We start from the raw sequence: 14,793 nt of genomic DNA on the forward strand, positions 1-14,793 counted from the left end.
TTGTTTTCATAGGCCCAAAAAATCTCAACCAATTTTTGTGCAATCGGTGGGCTTAAACGACACCGTCATATTGTCAATATCATACCCAACCAAAAAATTTGCCATCATACTGTTCCCGATGAGTGCGTCCTTGTCGTCAACGCCCATCGCGGTGAAGCAAAAGGACCCATCCGGCATCTTATTGAAAGTCTGAACCGTACTCAATCGCAGATCCACGCCGCCGTCGAAGTGCAGAGTCATCACCAAATCCCCCAAATTATCTTTGTAGCAAAGAGTATCATCGTCAATGGGCTTCGACGGGATATGCCGCCGAACTTCGGCAGCCAATCGTCCGTACAATTCTTTGGGGAGGAGAGTCGGCGGCGTGCCGGTATCGAGAACCGCATTCCCCTTGGCCGGAGGTCCCGACGTACTGTACGGAACGAGGGTTTTTCCGACGGAGATTCCCGTGAGGGTGAGAGAGTAAGATGTCTGGTCGGCTGTTCGAACGAGTTGGGCTGTGATGACTCCGGGTCCTTTAACTTCAGAACCAGACCCGATAGAGAGGCTACTTGAGATTCTCGGGTCGGTGTTGTATGGCATCAGACAAAGGGAGAACTTTCTGCCGCCGACCGATGGACCTATCTGTGAATATGAATTTACATTAACTATAAGGTTTTGAACTTTATAGTTGTTTGAATAAGAATATAATTAACTGTTGGTTTCACTATTTAATTCGAATAATGTTTTTAAAAATATTAATAATAATTGAAAGTGATAATATATATACACCTGAGAAACGAAGGAAATCGCTCCTCTTCCAAATCCGATCAATCCCATTTCATTGGCATTAAACGTTCCACTATTATTATGTCCGCAACCAAACACCACCCCCGAAAACGGCGTCGTCGCTCCAGACCTCGAAGTTACAGCCATTTTTTCAGTCGCCAATTCTCCCTGCGTAGATCCGCTTCCATACCCATAGCCGTACTTACACGTGTCGGTGCCGGAGCACGCAGCACCGGACCCCCTCAAATGGCACTGCGGCGACTTGCAAGAAAGGGTTCGAAAGGTTGACGATTTCGAAGGGTCGTAAATCGGATTCGTTTGCCGGTAACATTTCGCACATGGACGACACTGAGCCCAAAATAAATCACTGCCAGTGTCGAGGATTGCATGCACCTCCGTCGGCGGCGTTCCGACGGCGATTTTCACCATAAATTCGCTGGTTTCCGGCCAAATTTGTGACTTGGCTGCCATCGGTGAAACGTTGCCGGGTGAGAGTCGGCGTTGGATGAGTTCCAGCTTGAGACCACCGCCTTTGCCGGCGATGGAAAGTAGTGCGAGAAGGAGAAATATGGTAGGCGCCATGGGATTGCATGGATTTTAGATTTCTTTGTTTTATTTATACGCGCGAGAGAGATAATGACGTGGAAATTGAAATTATTACGTAGAACTAGGAAAGGACGGTCGTGTTTTTGGTAACCCTCGCTTGTTTTTTTTCATATAAAAATAGAATGTTACTTTAGTTGTTTCTATTTACTCAGATCGTATTAAATTTTCATATTTCCAAGCCTTTATTAAATTTAGTTTTAATCTAAATAAGGAAAACAAAAATATTTAAATAGGAGTATATTTCTTATTCTATTTTAATAATTATCTTTGAATTAAATAAAACTACGTAAACTTTTCAAATTAACTTGAAAAAAAAAAACATAGTATTTCGATTATTAAAAATAGAATCATTTATTTAATTTAACTAATTAAATAAATTCAATGTATTGCTCGATGATTAATTAACAATTTATAATTATTTGATTAACTATAAATCAAATTTAGATCTAAATAATGTTATTCAGAATTCTATTTTAATAATTATCTTGGAATAAAGGAATTAAATAAAACTATATAAACTTTTGAATTTATCATAATTAATTAATTAATTAATGAAGGTTTGTTATTATTAATTATAACTTTAATTCTAGAAAGGAAAATAGTTTAATAACGGGTCCAAAAAAAACCTAAACTAAAAGAACAGAATATAAGTATGTTAATAGTCAAAGTTAGTAAGGTTGGGAAAAGTTTTAAAATTGTGATAAATAATAATGAATGCTATATTTTTAATTTTTAAACAAAAACTCATATCAAACCACGTTTTAGAACACAAGGGTAACTTCAAAATTGTTAAAATCATTTGAAGTTAATCATTCATATAACCAATTATTATTTAACTTTACATTTCATAAAAATCGATTTTGAATATTTATAAGAATATCAATTTTGAATATTCATAATTATGTTATTGTCACGACCCAATTTTCAAGGCTTCGAAAAGCCGAATCGTGACTAAAAAGACGAAATTAAAAAGAAAATAAAATAGAAGATAAAAATCGGATAAAATTTAAAACGAGAAAAAGAACGGTATGAATATTTCATCAGTTTTATCGATGATTATTCAAGGTATGGCTATATTTACCTAATGCATCACAAGTCCGAAGCTCTTGAAATGTTCAGAGAGTATAAGACTGAGGTTGAGAATCGATGAGGAAAAACTATTAAAACACTTCGATCAGATCGAGGTGGAGAGTATATGGACTTAAGATTCCAGGACTATATGATAGAACATGGAATAACGTCTCAACTCCCAGCCCCTGGCATGCGTCAACAGAACGGTGTATCAGAAAGGAGAAATAGAACTCTGTTAGACATGGTTCGGTCTATGATGAGTTTCGCTCAATTACCTGATTCGTTTTGGGGATATGCAGTGGAGACTGCTGCATGCATTTTGAACATGGTTCCTTCTAAGAGTGTCTCAGAAACACCTTATGAGTTATGGAGAGGGCGTAAAGGTAGTTTACGTCACTTCAGGATTTGGGGATGGCCAGCACACTTGTTGGTGCAAAACCCCAAGAAATTAGAACGTCGTTCGAAATTATGCCTATTCGTAGGATACCTCAAAGAGACGAAAGGTGGTCTGTTTTATGACCCTCAAGAAAACAGAGTGTTTGTGTCAACAAACGCTACATTCTTAGAGGAAGACCACGTAAGAAATCATCAACCTCGCAGCAAACTAGTATCGAGTGAGATTTCTAAAGAAGCTACTTATAAGACAAAAAGAGTTGTTGATCAGGCTGGCCCTTCAACAAGAGTTGTTGATGGACCTGGCACTTCTGGTCAATCGCATCCTTCTCAAGAGTTGAGAATGCCTCGACGTAGTGGGAGGGTTATAACTCAACCCGATCGTTACTTGGGTTTGGCAGAAACACAGGTCATCATACCTGATGATGGCGTTGAGGATCCATTAACCTACAAACAGGCAATGAATGATGAAGATAGAGATCAGTGGATCAAAGCCATGAATCTTGAAATGGAGTCAATGTACTTCAATTCAGTCTGGGAACTTGTAGATCAACAAGATGGGGTAAAACCTATTGGTTGCAAATGGACCTACAAGAGGAAACGAGACCAAGCCGGTAAGGTACAGACCTTTAAAGCTCCACTTGTAGCAAAGGGTTATACCCAAAGAGAGGGGGTGGACTATGAAGAAACCTTCTCTCCTGTTGCTATGCTTAAATCGATTAGAATACTCTTGTCCATTGCCACATTTTATGATTATGAAATTTGGCAAATGGATGTCAAGACAGCCTTTCTAAACGGAAATCTTGAGGAGAGTATCTATATGGCTCAACCACAGGGGTTCATTGAACGGGATCACGAGCAAAAGGTTTGCAAGCTTAAAAGATCCATTTATGGGTTGAAGCAAGCATCTCGATCTTGGAATACAAGGTTTGATACTGCGATCAAATGTTATGGCTTTAAACAAAATGTTGACGAACCTTGTGTTTACGAGAAGATAGTCAACTCTACAGTAGTTTTCCTAGTGTTGTACGTTGACGATATCCTACTCATTGGGCATGATGTGGGATTTCTGACTGACATTAAGCATTGGCTAGCGACACAATTCCAAATGAAAGATTTGGGAGAGGCTAAGTTTGTTCTTGGAATCCAAATTGTTCGGAATCGCAAGAACAAAACACTAGCATTGTCTCAGGCATCCTACATCGACAAAATGTTGGTTCGTTATAAGAAGCAGGACTCCAAGACAGGATTATCACCTTTCAGGCATGGAGTTCATTTGTCGAAGGAAAAAAGTCCTAAGACACCTCAAGAAGTTGAGGATATGAGACATGTTCCCTATGCATCAGCAGTCGGTAGTCTGATGTATGCCATGTTGTGTACCAAACCAGACATATGCTATGCCGCGGGAATTGTCAGCAGATATCAGTCCAGTCCGGGACATGCTCATTGGACTGCCGTTAAAAATATCCTCAAGTATCTTAGGAGAACGAGGGACTATATGCTAATGTACGGCGCTAAGGGATCTGATCCCTACAGGGTACACTGACTCAGATTTTCGACCGATATAGATTCGAGGAAATCGACATCGGGATCTGTTTTCACTCTGAACGGAGGAGCAATAATACGGAGAAGCATAATAAAGCAAGGTTGCATTGTTGATTCCGCCATGGAGGCTGAGTATGTTGCTGGTTGTGAAGCAGCGAAAGAATCAGTATGGCTTAGGAAGTTCTTAACTGATTTGAAAGTGGTTCCAAATATGCATCTGTCTATCCCTCTTTATTGTGATAACAGTGGAGCAGTTGCAAATTCTAAAGAACCAAGAAGCCATAAGCGAGGAAAACATATTGAGCGCAAATATCACCTCATAAGAGAGATTGCGCAACGAGGAGAAGAGGTCGTCACACGGATAGCTTCAGAGCACAACATTGCTGATCCATTTACAAAGCCCCTCGCGGCTAAAGTGCTTGAAGGGCACCTAGTGAGTCTAGGACTACGTGTTATGTAACCTAGGGCAAGTGGGTGAAAATGCATGGGTATGTGATGCCCTAGTTCATTGTATTTATGTCTTTCTCTCTACTCAACATTGTAAAACCCCACTAGAGTTTTAGTCCAAGTGGGAGTTTGTTGGGTTTTATGTCCTAAAACTCACCGTTTGTAAACAAAAACATATTCGGTTTTCAATAAAGTTATCATTGATGTTTTTTCAGTAAAGATTGTTATTGAATAAAGTGAATTTTACGATCATTAATCTAAATCCAATAAACTAAGAACACTCTGGCTATGGTATGATTACTTGAACTATATGTAGAGACATAAGAGTGGATCAAGTTCAAGGATATAGTCAAAATGATGTATAGTACGGGGATAAGGCTGAGTACCGTATTCTGGGGACACTATGGATGCGGCCCACTTTTGTATATGATATAAACAATGTGATCACTAAATTGTACATGTGGAAACATGTGAGTGGGGGCGTCCTATGCAATGAGTATTGCATAAGATCGGAACATGAAGGAAACCACTCTCGCTTTATAATGTCGTTTGTTAGGATCGCACAACAACGCACACGCTCGATCTAGATGATCACAAAGAGAAGGATAGAGAGAATTGCAAGGAGAACTCTGGCTAAAAGGATTTTTTATTGATGACTTCAGGCATGTACAACAAGAGAGTACAGAGAATAGAAAAGTACATTTAAGAGCTTTACTGGACGGGATATATATATGGTTCAGTCTACTAAATATAGCTTTACCAGATTTAACCATCTACTATATATAGCTATGTACCATATATAGCTTTACCGGATATAGCCATTGACCAAGCTATAAATACAGGGAGCAGACTCCATAACTCAACAATTCTCCCACTTGGAGACTGATCCTACACCATACCAATTAGGGCTTTGCATAGCTTTAATTTTCCAACATCAACACATTTTGTCAACATGTCTGCTGGATTCTTTGCACCCTCTATCTTCTCCAAACACATATCGCCTTCTTCCACTAACCTGCGAGTGAAATGGTACCGTCTTCTAATGTGTTTTGTTCTTGAATGATAGACTGGGTTTTTCACCAACTGTATGGCACTCTGACTATCTGTATAAAGGATCTTCTTGCACTGCTTCCGACCTAATTCTTCTAGATAATCTGTCATCCATATCATCTCCTTTCCAGCTTCAGCTATGGCCACGTACTCAGCTTCAGTAGATGAAAGAGCAACGCATTTCTGAAGCTTAGACATCCAACTCACTGCTGTTCCATCTATAGTGTAGATATACCCAGATGTGCTCTTGCTGGAGTCTACATCTCCACTCAGATCAGCATCCACAAAACCTTGCAGAACTACTTTGCCATTGCCATAACAAAGTGTAGTATTGGATGTACCTCTCAGATATCTCAGAAGCCACTTCACAGCTTCCCAATGTTCCTTCCCTGGATTTGCCATGTACTTGCTAACAACTCCCACTGCATGTGTTATGTCAGGTCTAGTGCAGACCATAGCATACATCAAACTCCCAACTGCAGAAGCGTACGGAACTGATGCCATGTGCTCACGTTCCTCAACTGTCTTGGGAGATTGCCCCTTTGACAATTTAATATGATTTGCCAAGGGGGTAGTCCTGGGTTTAGCGTTATTCATCTTGAATTTGGACAACACCTTCTCAATGTACTGCTCTTGGGATAGATTTAATGTGCCAGCAGATCTATCTCGAGAAATCCTCATCCCAAGGATCTGCTTCGCTGCACCTAAATCTTTCATCTCAAATACTGAAGACAAGCTTGCCTTCAGGTGGTTTATCTCCCTCATACTTGATCCAGCAATTAGTATATCATCCACATACAGGAGTAGAAACACATAAGAATCAGTGTATTTCTTGAGGTAGCAACACTGATCCTTTTCACTTCTGTGGAAACCACTCTTGCTCATGAAGGAGTCAAACTTCTTGTACCATTGTCTCGGTGCTTGTTTCAGTCCATACAAGCTCTTATTGAGCTTACACACCATGTGCTCCTTGCTTGGAGCTGCAAATCCTTCGGGTTGTTGCATATAGATCTCCTCATCTAGATCTCCATGTAAAAATGCCGTTTTTACATCCATTTGCTCAAGGTGCAAATTCTCCGATGCAACAATACTCAGTAGAATTCGGATAGTAGTTAATTTCACAACTGGAGAAAAGATCTCAGCATAATCAATGCCTTTTCTTTGTGAATATCCTTTAACTACTAACCGAGCCTTAAACCTCCTTCTGCCATCTGGTTCAACCTTGATTTTGAACACTCATTTGTTCAACAGAGCTCTCTTTCCTGTAGGCAACTCAGTCAGCACCCACGTATTATTCCTTTCAAGTGAGCTCATCTCATCATCCATGGCTTGCTCCCATTTAGTTGAATCTTCCACTTGTAGGGCCTCATCAAAGGACTCTGGTTCTCCTTCGTCAGTTAGCAACAGATAGTGTAATGAGGTTGAATATCTGTCTGGTGCTCTGGTAGTTCTGGATGATCTTCTCAACACCTGTTCAGGTGCAACTTGCTCCACGTCTGGTTCTTCAGCAATAGGATCAGCCACGTCTGGTTCTTCAGCAATAGAATCAGGAGTTTCTTGAGCTTCTGTTGTACCATCACTGTGTGAATTTTCTTGCCACTCAAATTCAACTCCCACTTGCTTCGTAGTCTCAGAGTTTATCTTCTCTCTGTCCTTGTACATGACATTTTCATCAAAGGTCACATCACAGTGTCTTAGGATCTTCATATTTTTCTCATCCCAAAACCTATACCCGAACATGTCAGAGCCATAGCCTATGAAGTAGCATTTCACAGCCTTAGCATCAAGCTTATCTCTCTTCTCTGGATCAACATGAACATATGCAGTACAGCCAAAGGTTCTCAAGTGAGAGTACTTGAGTTCTTTTCCTGTCCATACTTCTTCGGGCAATTTGAACTTCAAGGGTACTGACGGCCCTCTATTAATCAAATATGCTGCTGTGTTCACAGCATCAGCCCAGAATGCCTTTGGCAATCCAGAATGAATCCTCATGCTTCTTGCTCGCTCATTCAAGGTTCTGTTCATCCTTTCTGCAATACCATTTTGTCTTGCCTTACCGGGAATTGTTCTTACTAATCTAATTCCCTCAGCTGCACAAAATGTTATAAACTCTGATTTGTTGTACTCTCCTCCATTGTCAGACCTCAGGCATTTGATCTTCAAGCCGGTCTGATTTTCAACTTCAGCTTTCCACTTCTTGAAGGTGGTAAACACATCTGACTTGTGTTTCAGAAAGTAAACCCATACCTTCCTGCTGAAGTCATCGATGAAGGTGACGTAGTACCTTGATCCACCAAGTGATGAAACTGGAGATGGTCCCCAGACGTCTGTATGGACCATTTCCAACCGCACTTTCTTCGGTTCTCTGGCAGCCTTTGTGAAACTAACTCGTTTCTGTTTGCCCATAACGCAGCTCTCACAAAGACCCATATCAACAGATTTTAAGCCTTCTAAAGCTCCTTTCGCAGTCAGCATCTTCATTCCTTTGACGCTCATATGTCCAAGTCTATTGTGCCATAGACTTGAATTGGAAGCACTCTCAGCAGCAGCAGTCATGTTTATACACTCTGCAGTAGTGTATAAGGTTCCGGATTTTGTGCCACGCGCAACAACCATGGCGCCCTTCACAATCTTCCAGGAACTCTTTCCAAACTCTGCTGCATAGCCTGTGCTATCCAACTGACCAATAGAGATCAGGTTCTTCTTGAGACCAGGAATGTATCTGACATCTTGTAATGTCCATTGATTTCCTGCTGGAGTTTGTATGGAGACATCTCCCTTTCCTTCAATCTCCAAGGTTTTATTGTCGGCAAGATACACCTTCCCGAAATTTCCTGATTTGAAATTTCGAAACAATTCCTTACTTGGAGACGAATGGAACGATGCACCTGAATCCAAAATCCAGGATTCAGCTGGGCTATCCACACTAAGGATTAAAACGTCCTCAGCATCTTCTGTTGTGTATATAGAATCATCATCATCTTCAGATTTATGATTCCGCTTCTTCTTTAGCTTTGTACAATCTGTCCGAAAGTGTCCTTTTTCCCCACAGCTCCAACACGTTACGTTGGGTTTGTTTGGAGATTTTCCCCGGTTCTTTGATTTTGAACGCCCATGTTTGTTTGAGCTCTTTGATTTGCTTCTTCCCCTTCGATCAACACTGAGAGCATTGCCTGATGAATCTCCAGTTTCCCGTTTGCGAATACTTTCGCTGAGAACTACATCTCGAATTTCATCAAACTTCAGTTTATCAGATCCTCGGGAACTGCTGATTGCGGCAACAACAGTATCCCATGACTCGGGTAAGGATGACATCAAAATCAACGCTTTAATTTCATCTTCGAAATTAATTTCCACCGAACCCAGTTGACTTATGATCATATTGAATTCATTTATATGATCCGCAACACGTCCACCTTCAGACATCTGTAGATTGAACAATCTACGCATCAAATACACCTTGTTCATAGCCGACGGTTTTTCATACATATTTGACAGCGCCTTCATCAGATCTGACGTTGTCTTCTCCTTGATGATGTTAAACGCCACGTTTCTGGATAGCGTCAACCGGATCATCCCTAAGGCTTGTCGATCCTTGAGCTTCCACTGTTCCGTGGTCATGGTATCCGGCTTCACCCCCAACAGAGGTTCGTGAAGATCTTTCTGGTACAGATAATCTTCAATCTGCATCTTCCAGAAACCGAAATTGGATCCATCGAACTTCTCAATTCCAATCTTTGAACTTTCCATCTTCACAGATCGTGGTGAATTTTGCCTTGCTCTGATACCAGTTGTTAGGATCGCACAACAACGCACACGCTCGATCTAGATGATCACAAAGAGAAGGATAGAGAGAATTGCAAGGAGAACTCTGGCTAAAAGGATTTTTTATTGATGACTTCAGGCATGTACAACAAGAGAGTACAGAGAATAGAAAAGTACATTTAAGAGCTTTACTGGACGGGATATATATATGGTTCAGTCTACTAAATATAGCTTTACCAGATTTAACCATCTACTATATATAGCTATGTACCATATATAGCTTTACCGGATATAGCCATTGACCAAGCTATAAATACAGGTAGCAGACTCCATAACTCAACATCGTTTACTGTTGAGACTTATTTTTTCATTCGATGACCTAGGTAACTCGATCTTAATCCTGAGCTAACTATGAACTCCTATCTATTCGGAATTATCCTTAGATTTGCATGGGTGAGAGTGGCCCGAGTTCGCCGACTCAATAAGCCTCCCATTTCAGGGGTAAGACTGGGTGAATAGCTGGGGACAGAGGGTGTAAGATGGTATTCACTCCTACCCGCTTTTAGGGATAGTAGAGAGGTTGTTCCTTTAAGTACTGATTCCAGGTCTTGAACAAGAGGCCCCACCCTCTCATGGGCCCGAGAGGGATTCGGTTTGGTGGTTGGACCACAAACCAATTGTTCATTAGAGGATCAGTGGGACTTTAGGAACAAGAAGTAACTTTAGGGGTAAAACGGTAAATTGACCCAGCTCTAGTTACGAACAACCTGTGAATGATCGACTTACTAATCATGGTTATATCAAATGGACAGAAATATAACTATAGTGAGGGGAGTGCAACTACTAGGCTATAGTGGAGTGTCCTAGTAGTTAACGAATGTTAGTTAACAAGGTTAACGAGTTTAGCCAGTTAATCTCGGATCGTTGGAGCCCATGATCTGTAGGTCCATTAGGTCCCCCCCTGCTAGCTCATATCGGACTAAACCTTAGAACAGTGTGACGAGTGAGTTCGAAGTGTTCGAATTCAAATTAGGGAATATATGCTAAATATATACGAACCGCATTTTGTTTTAACTATGAATTAAACAAAAAGAGAGAATTGGAGATATTTAAATAAGATTTAAATATTTTAATTATGAATAGGGATTCATAATCAATGCGTGCCGGAATTGATTGGGATTGGCATTTGATTTAATGTTAAATATTAATTAAATTGTTTAATTAATCGTTTAATATTATTTTGATTTGAAATTAATTATTTAAATTAATTGTTGAATTAAAATAAAGAAAGCTAAAACGTTGACTTCGCTTCATGGAAAAATCCATGTTTGAGTTCGTGGAACATTGAGCGTCAATAAATGGTTTAACCAAACTTGCATGTTTGCCACATCATCTCACAAATTTGAGTGGAATTTTGAGGGTCAAATTTTGGTAATCTCAAATTTGCAAGAACGTGCAAATAACTCTGTGAATAGAGTGATCAAGTTACATGGAAATTCTTCCGGAAAAACTTTGAGAAAATCTCTCAAAACTCTCTCTTTAGATATATTAAATTCCTATCAAGTTTAGTCACTCACCGGATTCCACAATCCCGTTCTAAGGCCGTAGAAGACACTAGTGGTGGTTCGAAATCGGTTCGTGAGGAAAAAGGAATTTGAACTACGAAAGGTTAGTATTCAAACTCATCGAGTTTTAATGCTTTTGAACATGCTAGCTAATTTACTATAATTGATGTACTTAGAGTGCCAAAGATCCAAATTGCTTCCGCACGTGTTTATAGTAACACCATCATAGGATTCTCGTGCAAGGCCTCACAAACCTGTTGTGGTTTGGAATTCTGGGTTCTAGATCCGCTGGTAATCGTTTCGCGGATCTAAATGCATGGTCTTATAGGAGGTATCCCAATTTAGGGTTCTGTCTAGCCTAGATAGACTCAAGCGCCCTAGTCTAGGCTCGTAGTTTCCTCCTATTCAACAAGAAAGATAACACAAGCAATGATGCACTACACTCAAGCGCCCTAGTCTAGGCTCGTAGTTTCCTCCTATTCAACAAGAAAGATAACACAAGCAATGATGCACTACAGCTAACATGCAACAATACATGTAATATTAACAAACATGCTCAAAGGGAAGATAACATCCACCTTCACCCGGAGCGCAGCTTTCACAAGTTTCCCTTCCTCCTCATACATACACACATTATCACAATCTCAATTGAAACAGATACATAATCGAACTAGATTCCATCGATTTTCTTAATTAGTTCATTTCCATGGTTTCCATACTCATATGCTAGGTTCGGCTAGCTAAGTTTATCGGTATGGTAGTTTGCATGCTCATTCCAAGCGGTTCCTACAAGTACTGCTCGTGGGAATCCAAATGGTTACTTACTTGGTTGACGCGTGCCTTTCCAAGCTCGAGTTTCTTGGCGGAAAGGATTCCAAAAATTCTAGAATTTCCTTGACAGGTCCTAATTCACATAATAATAGGGTCGATATCAAAATCGAGACGAAGAACAATAAAACGGAGGCCGAACGGAAGGAAAACAAGTACTCACGCGCTACACGAGCCCTGGAGAGCTTCCTACGCACGACTTCCCGCGCAGTCGCGGGGCAGCACCCGGCTTGGAGAGTCGGTTCGGTTCGTGCGTTCTCGGGTCGCGTGCGAAGCGTCGGTTCGGACTCGGGCCAACCCCAATCCGCTTGCTTGACGCGTGCGGGGCACGCCTCACATGCCGGAATGCACCACGTGTCCAACATCGATTCTGCTGCGCTCCTCCGTACGCCGGCCGACGCTTGGCGGCGTTCTTCTCTCTCCTGCTGCGTTTTTTCCAAATTTTCGAGAAACGTGAATTTTTAGCGTTCTCGATCCATTTTCTTTCGATTTTTATATCTTCCAATCCATAATCCGAATCACTTCACGAATATTGTAGATCTCATATTCTATTTGTACCATATATTCTTCTTATATTGTAGGTAATCACGCGTCTTATTATTCGAGTTCGAATTTGACGAAAAATAGGAGTTCTTACCGAAAATCGTGTTTTCTTGGAACTTCGATTCGAACGGAAATCTCGACCGCCTTCACTCCAAAACTTACGAAGATCACACTCCTGAGGGTAAAAGTCCAAGAATCACTCAAAAACGTCACTGGCACACCAAAATCTCGATAAACATCTCGATCTAGACATTCGCGGACTAATCGTAAGTTCTTAGACGTTTTCGACGAAATAGGAAAGTGCGATTCGTGAAAGCACCTTGCCTCCGACTATTGAAGGTTTAGGTTGAGGATTCTCATATCTCCGGCGTCGATTTTTTATCAGATCTTCTCCTCCAACCTCAAAACCCTAATCTCCTTTCTGAGATCTCCGGCGTCGATTTCCATCATGGTGCCTAAATTTTGGAAATCGTAAAAGGTCTCTTGAATTATAGTAAATTTAATTATATTATTTCACAACTTAAATAAAAATAATTAGTAATTAATGTCTAATTTTACCTTAAAATTTGTTACTGAAAATTACTAAAAAGAAATCAAAGGAATATTGACTAAAGTAGAATATAGTCGTGCATATATTAATAAACGCTTTCCAAATTTTATGAATAAAACAAACTAAACCTCACATCAAAAGTGTTACGAGAAAAGTAATAATAGTTATAAAACAGCGTGTTGTTTTCATAGGCCCAAAAAATCTCAACCAATTTTTGTGCAATCGGTGGGCTTAAACGACACCGTCATATTGTCAATATCATACCCAACCAAAAAATTCGCCATCATACTGTTCCCGATGAGTGCGTCCTTGTCGTCAACGCCCATCGCGGTGAAGCAAAAGGACCCATCCGGCATCTTATTGAAAGTCTGAACCGTACTCAATCGCAGATCCACGCCGCCGTCGAAGTGCAGAGTCATCACCAAATCCCCCAAATTATCTTTGTAGCAAAGAGTATCATCGTCAATGGGCTTCGACGGGATATGCCGCCGAACTTCGGCAGCCAATCGTCCGTACAATTCTTTGGGGAGGAGAGTCGGCGGCGTGCCGGTATCGAGAACCGCATTCCCCTTGGCCGGAGGTCCCGACGTACTGTACGGAACGAGGGTTTTTCCGACGGAGATTCCCGTGAGGGTGAGAGAGTAAGATGTCTGGTCGGCTGTTCGAACGAGTTGGGCTGTGATGACTCCGGGTCCTTTAACTTCAGAACCAGACCCGATAGAGAGGCTACTTGAGATTCTCGGGTCGGTGTTGTATGGCATCAGACAAAGGGAGAACTTTCTGCCGCCGACCGATGGACCTATCTGTGAATATGAATTTACATTAACTATAAGGTTTTGAACTTTATAGTTGTTTGAATAAGAATATAATTAACCGTTGGTTTCACTATTTAATTCGAATAATGTTTTTAAAAATATTAATAATAATTGAAAGTGATAATATATATACACCTGAGAAACGAAGGAAATCGCTCCTCTTCCAAATCCGATCAATCCCATTTCATTGGCATTAAACGTTCCACTATTATTATGTCCGCAACCAAACACCACCCCCGAAAACGGCGTCGTCGCTCCAGACCTCGAAGTTACAGCCATTTTTTCAGTCGCCAATTCTCCTTGCGTAGATCCGCTTCCATACCCATAGCCGTACTTACACGTGTCGGTGCCGGAGCACGCCGCACCGGACCCCCTCAAATGGCACTGCGGCGACTTGCAAGAAAGGGTTCGAAAGGTTGACGATTTCGAAGGGTCGTAAATCGGATTCGTTTGCCGGTAACATTTCGCACATGGACGACACTGAGCCCAAAATAAATCGCTGCCAGTGTCGACGATTGCATGCACCTCCGGCGGCGGCGTTCCGACGGCGATTTTCACCATAAATTCGCTGGTTTCCGGCCAAATTTGTGACTTGGCTGCCATCGGTGAAACGTTGCCGGGTGAGAGTCGGCGTTGGATGAGTTCTAGCTTAAGACCACCGCCTTTGCCGGCGATGGAAAGTAGTGCGAGAAGGAGAAATATGGTAGGCGCCATGGGATTGCATGGATTTTAGATTTCTTTGTTTTATTTATACGCGTGAGAGAGATAATGACGTGGAAATTGAAATTATTACCTAGAACTAGGAAAGGACGGCCGTGTTTTTGGTAACCCTCGCTTGTTTTTTTTT

The 14,793-nt window shown here is 41.1% G+C and overlaps 2 protein-coding genes and 1 pseudogene across 2 annotated transcripts; 1 reads left to right on the top strand and 2 right to left on the bottom strand.

Annotated features, from left to right (window-relative positions):
• LOC147794754 (aspartic proteinase CDR1-like) lies at positions 1–1,004 on the bottom strand. The gene is made up of 2 exons (XM_087128247.1): positions 772–1,004; positions 1–624 (listed from the first exon to the last, which is right to left on the bottom strand). Exons 1-2 carry the CDS (start codon positions 913–915, stop codon positions 25–27), a joined length of 744 nt encoding a protein of 247 aa, XP_086984373.1. The 5' UTR covers positions 916–1,004; the 3' UTR covers positions 1–24.
• A 3,155-nt stretch (positions 1,005–4,159) lies between these two features.
• LOC147794755 (secreted RxLR effector protein 161 pseudogene) lies at positions 4,160–4,843 on the top strand (annotated as a pseudogene).
• An 8,467-nt stretch (positions 4,844–13,310) lies between these two features.
• LOC147794756 (aspartic proteinase CDR1-like) lies at positions 13,311–14,452 on the bottom strand. Its single transcript, XM_087122461.1, has 2 exons — positions 14,082–14,452; positions 13,311–13,934 (listed from the first exon to the last, which is right to left on the bottom strand). Exons 1-2 carry the CDS (start codon positions 14,223–14,225, stop codon positions 13,335–13,337), a joined length of 744 nt encoding a protein of 247 aa, XP_086978587.1. The 5' UTR covers positions 14,226–14,452; the 3' UTR covers positions 13,311–13,334.
• Positions 14,453–14,793: the final 341 nt, after the last annotated feature.

This window comes from Cucurbita pepo, chromosome 1 (genome assembly GCF_057944985.1).
Source record: "Cucurbita pepo subsp. pepo isolate OVF chromosome 1, ASM5794498v1, whole genome shotgun sequence".
NCBI classification, from domain to species: domain Eukaryota; kingdom Viridiplantae; phylum Streptophyta; class Magnoliopsida; order Cucurbitales; family Cucurbitaceae; genus Cucurbita; species Cucurbita pepo.

Coding starts and splice junctions, on each gene's coding strand:
- LOC147794756 (XM_087122461.1), bottom strand. CDS start 14,225: ATGGCTGTAACTTCGAGGTCTGGAGCGACGACGCCGTTTTCGGGGGTG. Junction 13,935..14,081: donor CGATTTCCTTCGTTTCTCAG/GTGTATATATAT, acceptor TCATATTCACAG/ATAGGTCCATCGGTCGGCGG.
- LOC147794754 (XM_087128247.1), bottom strand. CDS start 915: ATGGCTGTAACTTCGAGGTCTGGAGCGACGACGCCGTTTTCGGGGGTG. Junction 625..771: donor CGATTTCCTTCGTTTCTCAG/GTGTATATATAT, acceptor TCATATTCACAG/ATAGGTCCATCGGTCGGCGG.